At 38.5% G+C, this 12,688-nt stretch overlaps 1 protein-coding gene across 1 annotated transcript in view; it reads right to left on the reverse strand.

Moving 5' to 3' along the window:
* The window catches only part of METTL14 (methyltransferase like 14), a 69,517-nt gene that overhangs the window by 51,292 nt on the left and 5,537 nt on the right, over positions 1-12,688 (reverse strand). The window contains exons 2-5 of the mRNA XM_006874589.1: positions 7,878-7,966; positions 6,744-6,831; positions 1,328-1,408; positions 859-946 (exon numbers count right to left, since the gene is read on the reverse strand). Coding sequence (XP_006874651.1) covers positions 859-946; positions 1,328-1,408; positions 6,744-6,831; positions 7,878-7,966 — 346 coding nt within the window. The remainder of the gene's footprint in view (positions 1-858; positions 947-1,327; positions 1,409-6,743; positions 6,832-7,877; positions 7,967-12,688) is intronic.

The following is a 12,688-nucleotide window of genomic DNA, read 5'->3' on the forward strand; positions in this document are numbered from 1 at the left end:
ATCTTTACAAGAGCAGAGAGTCTCATCTTTCTTTGTGGAGCTGCTGGTGTGTTCTCAAACTGCTAATCTTGTGGTTCACAGTTCAGTGCTTATTCTACAGAGTCACTGCGCTTCCCAGAATTTCATTTGTTGTTGTTGTTGTTGTTAAGTGTCAGCAAGTTGGTTCTAACCCACAGCAACCCTGTATAGGGTTTTCAAGGAGCTGCTGGTGAGTTTGAACCACCAACCTTGTGGTTCAAACTGACTTTGCAGACCAGCACATTAAAAGATAGGAAAAACTGTTCATTACCCAGTGGATACGCCAAAAAAAAATACCCAGTAACCCAAAAACACATATTCATAGGCTTAAAATAAGTGAATCCTGAGGCATGTATCTCAATTAAGCAGTTAAAAAAAAAACAAAACTAAAAAGACTAAAGGGGAACCAAAAAGAAAAAAAGGCAGAAGAAAAAAAAGGAGAGGAAGAGTAAGGAAAAACAGAAGAGTAACATTTCTTCATAGGAGCTCTGGTGGTGCAACAGTTAAGCACTCAGCATCTAATTAAAAACAACACCTGGTAGTTAGAACCTCCTCAGCAGAGCTCTGAGGGTAAAGACCTGGAGATCTGCTCCCATGAAGATTAGAACCCAGAAAACCCTAATGAGATAGTTCTGCTCTAGCACATGGGTCACTACGAGTTGGAATCACATTAACAGCACTCAACAACATCAACATGCTTGATGGAAAATGAAGGTCTACTGACGGTAGGATGAACACAAAGGGGAAACCAATTTGGTTAGAGATAACAGAGAAAACAGTTCAATTACATATACATAATAAAGAAGCAGCTAGAGAACAGTCCCAAGAAATCCAACATACCTACATCCCTGATGAAATTCTGAGGTCTATGTCCTGTGTCTACAAAATGTTGACAGTAATCATTATGGGGATTTAAGCTCTGTGTCCCCTAAAGAAAAAGTCAAAATTAAATTAATAGCATGCACTCTGATGGTTAAGTACACTAACTCAGCACTTTTTTTATTAAAAGGTCACATAAAATACAAGCAAATGTATAAATTTTTAAAAGTTAGTATTATACCATTGCAACAAAAATGATGGTGCTATTCTTAAGGAGCTACAGCTATTGATACTCCATTACCTCATCCTAAAATGCCAAATATCAAAAGAATATTACACGAATAATTTTTAAGCAATCTTTATTTTACAAAATGATCTTGGAAAAATTGGCAAAAAAAAGAAAATCTTAAAAATCAGCAGATTTAAAAAATCTTTTCAAGTACAAAACTCAAATACAAAGAGCTACATGATGTGGAAATGATTTACGTACCTTAAGAAAAGTACTGGAATCTTTGTAAATCTCTTCTTCATATGGCAAATTTTCTTCCTCCTGTTGCGTTTCCAGTTCATCCTTGGAAAAAAGAAGATCAAGTAGACATGTGTACAGAGGAACCATTTCTTTAATTTTGACACTACAATTAATTGACTCTACATAAATATCATATTTTCCTAGAATATAATAAATGTTTCAAATCACCATTAAAGTCATTGAAGTCTTTACTTTTTCACTAGGTCTAAGTAGGTGAAAACTTGCCTTTTTAAATCTTCAGTAATAAACTGCTGCTGCTGTTAGGAGCTCTCGAATCGGTTCCAACTCACAGACACCCCACACACAACATAAGGAAACACTGCCCATTCCTACAGAATCCTCACAATCATTGTTACCTTTGAGCCTCAATCCCATCTTGTTGGGGAGTCTTGCTCTTTTTCACGTACCCTCCACCTTTCCATGTACAACATCCTTCTCCACAGACTGTTTACTCCTATAACATGTCCAGAGTACGAGACAAACTCTTACCATGCTGGCTTCTAAGGAGCCTTCTGGCTTTACTTCCTTCAAAACAGGTTTGTTTAGTGGTGAGCCCATTTCTGCTGCCACTATGTCAATCCATCTCATTAGGAGGGCTTAATCTTTTTCACACACCCTCCCACTTTTCCAAGTATGATGTCCTTCTCCAGAGACTTGTTCCTCCTAATAACATGTCCAAAGTATGGGAAACAAACACTTGCTATCCTGGCTTCTAAGGAGCATTCTGATTCTGGCTGTACTTCTTCCAAAAGCTATTTGTTTGTTCTTCTGGCAATCAATGGTACTCTCAATATTCTTCGCCAACACTACAATTCAAATGCATTGATTCTTCTCTGGTCTTCCTTATTCACTGTCCAACTTTCATATTCATATGACGCCACTGAAAATACCATGGCATAAGTCAGGTGCATCTTAGTCTCAAACCGAAATCTTTGCTCTTTAACAGTTTAAAGAGGTCTTGTGCAGTTGTGAGGACCACAGCTTTTGTATACTCACACTGATATGCAATCCATACTGAAGGCTGTAGTCTTTGAACTTCAACAGTAAGTACTTTAAGTTTTCTTCACTTCTTGCAAGCAAGGCTGCATCACCTGCAGATCTCAGGTTGTTAATGACTTTTCCTGCAATCCTGATGCCACGTTCTTTTTCTTATAATCCAGACTCTCGGGTTATCTGCTCAGCATACAGACTGAATAAGGAAACAACCCTGGTACACGTCTTTCCTGATTTTAAATCATTCATTATTCCCATGTTCTGTTAGAATGACTGCCTCTTGGCCTATTCACAGGTTCCTCATGAGCACAATTAAATGTTCTGGAATGCCCATTCTTAGTAATGTTATCCATAGTTTGCCACGATCCAAAATCAAAAGTCTTTGTAGAGTCAATACATAAGTAAACATCTTTCTGGTATTCTCTGCTTTCAGCCAAGATCCACTCACTGCCAGCAATGATATCCATCATTCCACATCCTTTTCTGAATCTGACCTGAAATTTCAGGCATCTCCTTGATGATATACTGCTACAATCATTTTTTAATTATCTTCAGCAAAATTTTACTTGCATATTATATTGTTTGATGAATTCTACTTTCTATTAAAGTCGCCTCTCTTTGGAGTAGGCACAAATACGGATCTCTTCCAATCAGCTGGCCAGGTATCTGTCTTCCAAATTTCTTGGCATAAATGAGTGAGCCATACCAAGAATCCCAATGCAGATATGTTGGTGGTGGTGGTTATGTGGCTTGGAGTCGGTTCCGACCCATAGTGACCCTGTACAGGGTTTCTGAGGCTGTAAATCTTTACAGGAGCATAAAGCCTCATCTTTCTCCTGCGGAACAGCTGGTAGTTTCGAACTGCTGACCTTAAGGTTCACAGTCCAATTTATTACCACAACGCTACCAGAGCTCCTTAATCCAGATATTGAAGTATTTAAATTAAAACACACCCACAATACTGAAGATAGGGGGCCAGATATATCAATGAATAATCATATCAACTACAAAGCAAAAAGAGGGATTAGTGTAGATACAGAACTTCCAAAAGGCAAGGAGTAGATTTTAAGATAAAACAGATTATTCTAATAAGGGAAAAAGATAATAAATTACAGGGTGCACTCACAGAAAACTAATATATGTGCACACCAAAATTTTTTTAAAAAAGAGGAAAATCAGAAAGATTTAGTAAACATTAACACAACAGAAATGAAAATGATAAGAAAACCCACAAACAAAACTAAAGTCAGCACAGAAAATGATGTGGAACAAAGAAACTAGCAGCATCACAAAAATCAAAAAAACAAATCAACAACAACAACAACAAAAACACAAAGAAAAATGGTAGTCAGTTCATATCTATTGGTAATTACACTGAATGTAAATGGATTAAACATACCACTCAAGACATAAAGAGTTGAATGAACAAGAAAATAGGATCCATCAACATGCTGTCCACAAGAGACACATCAAAAAGATGGAGACAGTCTAAATGCCCATCAACAGAAGAATGGTGAAACAAACTTGGGTACATATACATAATGGAATATTACAAAATGTTTAAGAATAATGATAAATCAGAGATACACCTCACAACATGGCTGAACCTGGAGGACATTATGCTGAGTGAAGTTAGTCAATCAAAAAGAGACAAACATTGTTTCAGACCAATTATCTGAAAAGAAAAAGGTTTTCCTGATAGAAGAAACAATCTATGATGGTTATAGAAGGTATTGTTGTTATGTGCCATGGAGTCGGTTCTGACTCATAGCCACCCTGTACAGGGTTTCCAAGGCTGTAAATCTTTACAGAAGCAGAAAGCTTTCTCCCACAGATCAGCTGGTAGTTTCAAACTGCTGACCCTGAGGTTAGCAGCTCTATTCATAACCACTACACTACCAGAGCTCCTTTATGGAGGGTACAGAGGGAGGGAAATTTATTCACAGGTTAGAGAGTAGATACATGTTAACATGGGTGACAGGGAAGGCAATATACAACAAGAAGGAGGTTAGCAGAGGAAAGATGAAGGTGGTAGGAGACACAGGGTGGAATACAAGTTAAAGTGAACTGAGGTAAATACTATTAATTGATTGTATATGAAGGGGATTGCAATCATTGTAATGAAGCAAAGTATATGATTTGTTGAATGTAAAACTGATGATTTGCTCTGTAAACCTTCACTCAACACTCAATTCACACAAAAAAGTTTTTTTGTTTTTTGTTTTTTTCAAAAAAAGGTCCAATTTAAACAGTGGATTAAGAGGAAATTTTAAAAAGTAAAAACTATTAGCATGTGAACACTATTTCATAAGGTTCAATCTAACAAAATTAAAAAAACATACATTATTTGTTGTTGTTAAGTACCATGGAGTCGGTTCCGACTCATAGTGACCATGTACAGGGTTTCCGAGGCTGTAAATTTTTACAGGAGCAGAAAGCCTCATCTTTCTCCCGCAGAACGGCTGGTAGTTTCAAATTGCCAACCTTGAGGTTCGCAGCCCAATTCGTAACCACTACCCTACCACATAAATTATACATTTGCATATATCATAATGCAATGCACACACACAAGCCAAAAAGTCAAGCCCATTGCTATGACATAGACCACGACCAATAAAGAACCTATACAGGACAGAGTAGAATTGTGCCATAAGCTTTCCAACATTGTAAATGTTTACAGGAAGACACAGTCTCATGTTATTCCCTGAGTGGTAAATGGGTTTAAACCACCACCAACACTCGACCTGCTGTACTACCAGGGCTCCTTCACACGTTAGGATAAGGTGAGACTTTATTTCCTAAGGATTTGAACTTCCTAGAGATTTATTTACTGGAAAGATACACTCTCTCCTTTCTTAAATATGCTGTGGTTGTTGTTATTGTTGTTGTTATGTGCCATCAAGTCAGTTCTGACTCATAGCAACCCTGTAGGGTTTCCAAGGAGCTGCTGGTGAGCTTGAGCCACCGACCTTGAGGTTCAAACCAACCTTACAGTCTAGTGCATTAACCCAAAGTGCCATACCAGGACTCCTCTTAACTATGTATACTTGCACAATTAATTTGAAAACAAAAAACAAAACAAAACAAAAAAACGAAGGTAGATTATTTCTTTCTTCTCCTTAATACTGTCTTTTCAACTAAATATTTCAGTGTGCAATTATAAGCATTATAAGTACAGAAGTGGGTATTTTCCTGAGCCTTTTTTAGAAATACCTCCACATGTTGTCTAGTCCATGTGTTCTACAATATTTTAGTTGTACTACGTTACCGTGGAAGCAAAGTGGTTACAAATCGTGCTGCTACCTCAAGGTTGGCAGTTTGAAACTACCAGCTGTTCCGTGGTAGAAAGATAAGGCTTTCTGTTCCCATAAAGATTTACAGCCTTGGAAACCCTGTGTAGGGTCACTGTGAGTCGGAACTGACTCCATGGTACTTAACAACAACAACAATGTTGCCCTGGTATGGCACTGTAGTATAAGCACGGGGCTGCTAACCACAAGGTTAGTGGTTCAAACCTACCAGCTGCCCCTTGGAAACCCTATCAACGACATTTAACAACAACACATATTGTTAACATGGAATAAAACCATTGAAAATGACAGTATTGCAACCTCTTGAAATAACAGTCAAGTGCTCCATGGGAGAAAGACGAGGCTTTCTGCTCCCATAAAGATTTACAGCCTTGGAAACCCTGTACAGGGTCGCTATGTGTCGGAAGCGACTCCACAGCATGTAACAACAACAAGTCCTGGTGTAAGGAGCTCTGATAGCATAGCGGTTACGTATCGGGCTGCAAACTGCAAGGTCAGCAGTTCAGAACTACCAGCTATTCGATGGGACAAAGATGAGGCTTTCTGCTCCTGTAAAGATTTACAGCCTCAGAAACCCTGTGCAGGTCGCTATGAGTCAGAACCGACTCCACGGCACATAAACCACCACCACCAATGATTATTCCAGTGCAGTGGCTCCAAATGATAAGCAGTGAGCTGCAAAAGGTCCATGGTTTGAGCTCAGTAACTGCTCAGCGGGAAAAAGGTGAAGCTTTCGGCTCCCAAAAAAATTTAAAACCAATAGCCCCAAACAGTGTTACTATGAGTCAGAACTGACTCCATGGCACTTAACAACAATAATAATTGTAGCAGGCACATGCTAACTTGTATAAACAATTGTATACATAAATTATATAATCTAATTTAATCCACACAACTTTAAGTTAAAATGAGGTAACTAGTATGAAGGTTTCAATTTATAACACAAACACTACTGACAACTATTTTAGCACATTTTAAAATTCTGCTGTTCCTCAAGTTTGTTTTCCCTAATATGATACATTATTGTAGTAATTTTTTTACTTGACAGTTAAATAGCTCTGCTCTCAACTTGCCTTATAGTCTTCCACTTTGTCTTCATCTGTCTCTCCTTCATCTTGATATTTACGTTTTGTATTTGGAGCAGAGGTATCATAGGAAGCCCTAAAACTCAAAAATAAAGTATCACTCATAAACATATCTTATACATGAAGTTTAAGGGGGTTTAAAAAAGCCGTTTCATACAAACATACCTATTATTACTTAGTAACAAGCTATAAAAACAGAACAATGCAATTTTTTTTTACTGTCGTTGTTGGGTGCTATTGATTCAGTTCTTAGTTAAAAAGAGTCTACTTGTCCAGTTTATAAATCATCCACACCAAAAAAAAAAAAAAAAAATCACATAACCTGCTCAACTGATAATTCTGTAGTTTATTTTTAGGAGAAAGAAACCAAACGACAAACTAAATTGTTGTGAGGGATGTACTGCAAAAAGAAACTCCTATATTACATAGTGACCTAATCTCTCTTGTGCACAACGAAGATTGAAACAACTGGAATACAGTAAGCATTCTAAGTAACCCAAAGGTTAGGAACATCTTGACTTACAGATAAGATAGCTCTTACATGCCCTTTTATGTAAAATTTCCCACTCTTTGAAAGAATTGAACTCACCCTACTCCCAACAAATTCTTCTTAACAATCACCTTCACTTGCTGCATGAGAAGACTTTAAATCATTGAAAAGGTTTTCACCTTTTCTTATATTATACTAAGGCCATATAAGAACCATAGGCACCTACTTTGACTTATCTACAAATATGACATACAGACACACTTAGGAACCGATCATGTTTGTAACCTGAGGAGTGCCCATACTGCAAAATCTTGAAATACTTTCTGAATTATCAAATGAATACCACTTTTTTGGCCAAATCAATTTTCTCTTAAAATATAACTATTTATTGTATGTATACTAACTCTCAAGTCAAACTTTCCATTTTCTAACTACTTTATACATGGGAACTTTATTTAGAAAATAAATCTTTTAATAATTTATGAATAAATTAACAATAAAAACCAGTGCTTCTAAATCTTTATTTTGATGCTTTTTGTAATAAAGCAGTTTATACCTAGGATTATTTATTAAAACAAAGATCCTGTCATAATGTTGACCTGACACTTTTGAAAACAATTGATCCAACTGACCTGCAAGTTTCCCTTGTTTCAGCAATTTCTCTCTGCTCATCTTTGCTATTTAACACAGCACCAATGCTGTCAGCACTTTCAGCTCCCAACTTAAAAAAAGGCAAAAACACAAAATCACATCACAATGAAGTGGACAGTCTTTTCAGCCAATTGCAGTAGCAGTTAATATGTAGTTAAATGTCAACAAGTCCATTTTTAACTCATATCAATCCTATGTGACAGAGAAGAATTGTTCCATAAGGTACTCTATGCTGCAATCTTTATGGCAACAGATTGCCAAGTCTTACTTCTGGAGTACCCAGGTAGGTTCCAGCCACCAGTCTTTCAGTTGGCCATCACATATTAATAAAACAAATCTCTAGTCATCGCAGGATGCCAATGGATTAGCTTGTAAGACAATAGAATTACCCTAAACAAAACCAGGTTAGTTAAGAATCATCGCAACAGCTAGGAAAGTACTTGTGATTTTAGTTTGTCTACAATTAAGAAACTTAATCTTTGGTAGCTTAGTGGTTAACGAATGGGATTGCTAATCTCACGGGCAGCAGTTCGAAACTTCCAGCTGTTCTGCAGGAGAAAGGAATTGAAGGGAAATTTCTCAACATAATTAAGAGCATATATACAAAACCAACAGCCTACATTACTCTCAAAGGAGAGAAACTGAAAGCCTTCCCTCTGTGAACAGGAAACACACAAGGATGCCCTTTGTCAGCACTCCTATTCAATATTGTGCTGGAAGTCTTAGCAAGAGCTATACGGCAAGACAGGGAAAGCAAAGGTATCCAAACTGGCAAAGAGGAAGTAAAACTCTCTCTACCTGCAGACGATATGATTCTGTACATAGAAAACCTCAAAGACTCAGTAAAAAAGCTCCTAGGCCTCATTGGAAGATCCAGCAAAGTGGCAGGTTATAAGAACAACACAAAAAAGCAGTTGAATTCCTCTATACAAAAAATAACAGCACTGAAAAGGACATTAGGAAAGCAATACCATTTGCAATAGCCGCCCAAAGGATGAAATAGCTAGTAATAAATATAACCAGAGAAACAAAGGACCGATACAAAAACTACAAAACACTACTACAAGAAACAAAGTGTGGTACAGACACACAATGGAACATTATGCTACCCTGAAGAACAACAAGGAAGCTGTAAGTTATCACATAACATGGATGAACCTTGAGGACATTATGTTGAGTGAAATTAGTCAGTCACAAAAGGAGAAATACTGCATAGGACCACTACTGTAAAAGACTAAGAAAAAGAACCCATACTAAAAGGGGAGGGGAGGAGGGGGATTCTTTGCTGGTTACTAGGAGGTGGGGGTGGGGTGAGAGGAGGGAGGGGAAAGTGGAACACAGGATAGATTGGGTGCTAGGAAAGGGGGAATTACACAAGAAGGGGGAGGGGAATGGAAGAACAAGGTGGAAGGGAAAACAATAAGGCAGGTTTGCATGGGCTAAGCAGGACAGAAGTAAATAATGATGTATGCACAACCTTGGAACAACAGGGCTCTGGGATACAGGGACTGAGACATGGTTGGAATAGGCAAAAGGGAGGAAATAATGTTAAGGTGCTTGGCTGTCTTTTGAATCTTGGTTTCCCTGGCATACCATTATAAAATAGACACTTGAGGGAGAGAGAAAGGAATAGCCAGAAATATCACCATAGAAAGCTTGTAAGTCCATCTTCTGCCTGTAACTGGTTGTTGTTGTTAAGTACCGTGGAGTAGGTTCCAGCTCATAGTGGCCCTGCACAGGGTTTCTGAGGCTGTAAATCTTTATGAGAACAGAATGCATCATCTTTCTCCTGCGGAACTGCTGGTAGTTTTGAACTGCTGACCTTGAGGCTGGCAGCCTAACTTGTAACCACTACGCTACCAGTGCTCCTTTATAACTGAATGGAATACCTAAAATGGGGTTAAAATGTGCCCAGTGAAGGAGGCTTCCTGTGGAGCCTCTGCATTACATAAGATCATAGGTGGAATCCTGAACCCCATCCAGAATCTTCTCAGGTGGGAAATTTCCACTTGAAAAGACAAGCCGACCAGCCTGGAGCAACTAGAACAGAATATACTTCTTGAAAGAAAGACTGAAAGGAAAAATACAAAACAGTAAAGGCAGTCTGACTGATTACTATAAGAACAAGCAAGTTGCTTGCCCAGGAGACATCAAGGCAAGTGGTCGGGTCCCCTCAGAGCAAACCCCCTTCCATAACTAAGGCTCAATGGGAATACACATTCTGATTGGTGACCACGTTCTCATCAAAAATGGGAAAAACAGCAATGAAGCTGCGAGATAAGCCCTACAACATTCAACAGACTCCTGTGAACCATGGTGGATACCTGGTTGGCCAGCAGTGTGGCAATACCTGAGGACTCATGGGCCCAGAGTTAGTGACATAGCCACAGAGGACTAGAGTGGAAAGTGAAGCGTCCAGCTGATAAGAAGAACGGGTATAGGCATACAAACACACACACTTGCAGATAATACCCACTCAACCTGGCGTCAATGACTCGATCAGAGCTCAACTGGAAGAATAAAGAAGAGAAAAAAGAGAGTCATCTGATACAATTTAATGAACTTGACCTACACCTATAGATGCAGTAGCTCAAAAGAGGGAACAAATCTTTACAGCAAGGATCATTCCCACCCCCTCCATACAGAGTAGACAGGGATGGGCAACTTGGACATTGGCTACCCAAAATGGGGGAGGGGGGCTACAAAGGCAAGAAGGCTTACAAGCTTTCAAGAGGGAGCCTAGCTCCAGAGGGCATGGAGGAAGGTAGAATCTCCACTGAATAGTATCCAATCTGTCTAGGCGGGGCTGATGAAAGAAGATGGAGATAGGTCCCTTGTGGTACAATGGTGAATAAATGTTATCAGGACAGACTGCAATGGTTGGAAATGTAAAGGTGGACGTTTTGTAGCAAAAGGAGGGGAGTGATTGACTTTGCAGTTCAGGAGCAGAGAATGGAACCATCAAGGGAGAAAACTGGAGTGTGGGACCCTACCCAGAGAAAACAGAGATGCCAGAGATGGAGGCAGAGACAATGACGTGATGAAATGGAGCAGATTGGGACTCTAGACCCAGAGAAGAGGGGCTGTGTGTTGATGACCAGGGGAGCAGGCTTGCAGGGTATACCCTTTGGTTGGTTGATGATGCATGGAGGGGATTGTAACCATGGCAATGAAACGATATGATAGGATGAATGTAAAACTAATGTTCTCCCATGTAAACTATCTCATAGTTCACAATAAAAAAATAAAAAAAAAAAAAAAAAAAAGAAGCATACAATACTTACAGGCTATAAGAAACCATTAAGAATTTTAAAGCACCAAAAAGGCAGAAGGAAACCTGCATTAATTTGTCCCGTTATCTTTGTTGTTGTTAGGTGCCATCAAGTTGGTTCCAACTTGCAGCAACCCTATGCACAACCGAACAAAACACTGCCAGGTCCTAGACCATCCTCACAATTGTGGGAACACATTGCTGCTGCCACTGTGCCAATTCATCTTGTTGGGTGTCTTCCTCTTTTTCTCTGAACCTCCACTTTACTAAGCATGATATCTTTTTCCAGGGAATGACTCCTCCTTATACCATGCCCGAAGTATGAGAGACAATGTCTCACCTTTCTGACTTCTAGGGAGCATTCTGGCTATACATCTTCTAACACAGATTTGTTTGTTCTTCTGACAGTCCATGATACTTTTAATATTTTTCTCCAATACTATAATTCAAATGCATTGATTCTTTATGTTCTTCTTATTCAATGTCAAACTTTCACATGTATATAAGGCAACTGAAAATACTACGGCTTGGTCAGGTGCACCTTAGTCTAATCACTGCTCTTTTAACACTTTATTTAAAGGGGTTTTTTTGCAGCAGATTTACCTAATGCAATATTGTTGTTGTTAGGTATCATCGAGTCAGTTCTAATTCATAGCAATCTTATGCACAATCAAACATAACACTATCCGGTCCTACACCATCTCCCATTTATAGTAATGTTTGATCCTGTTACTGCTGCCACTGTGTAAATTCATCTCCTTGGGGAGCTTCTTCTTTTTCGCTGACTCCCCAAGTATGATGTCATTTTCAAGGGACTGATCTCTCCTTATAACATATCTGAAGTATGAGATATGAAGTCTTGCCATCCTGGCTTCCGAGGAGCATTCTGGCTGTGCTTCTTCCAACATAGAGTTGTTTGTTCTTCTGGCAGTCCACGGTACTTTCAACAGTCTTCTTGTTTGACTTTTTGACTGCTGCTTCTATGTGTGTTGATTGTGGATCCAAATAAAATGAAGTCTTTGACTTCAATCTTTTCTTCATTTATAATAATGTTATTTATTGGTCCAGTTGTGAGGATTTTTGTTGTATTTACATTGAGGTGAAATCCATCTGAAGACTATAGTTTTTGATCTTCATCAGTATTTTAAGTCTTCTTCTCTTACAGCAAGCAAGGTTGTGATATTTGTATACATCAGGTTATAAATGAGTCTTCCTCTAATCCTGACGCCACATTCTTCTTCATATAATCCATCTTCTCAAGATTATTTGCTCAGCATACATACTGAATAAGTATGGTGAAAGAAAACAATGCTGAGGCAGACCTTTCTGGATTTTAAGCCAGTTGTTTGAACAGAATAAGGTTACAATGAATGGTTTAAAATTAGGAAAGGTGTGCACCAACATTGTATTCTTTCACAATAGTTATTCAATCTGCATACTGAACAAAGAAGAAAGAAGGATTATATGAAGAAAAATGTGGTATCAGGATAGGAAGAAGATTCATTAATCACCTGCAATATG

Source organism: Chrysochloris asiatica, unplaced genomic scaffold (assembly GCF_000296735.1).
Source record: "Chrysochloris asiatica unplaced genomic scaffold, ChrAsi1.0 scaffold00288, whole genome shotgun sequence".
NCBI lineage: Eukaryota > Metazoa > Chordata > Mammalia > Afrosoricida > Chrysochloridae > Chrysochloris > Chrysochloris asiatica.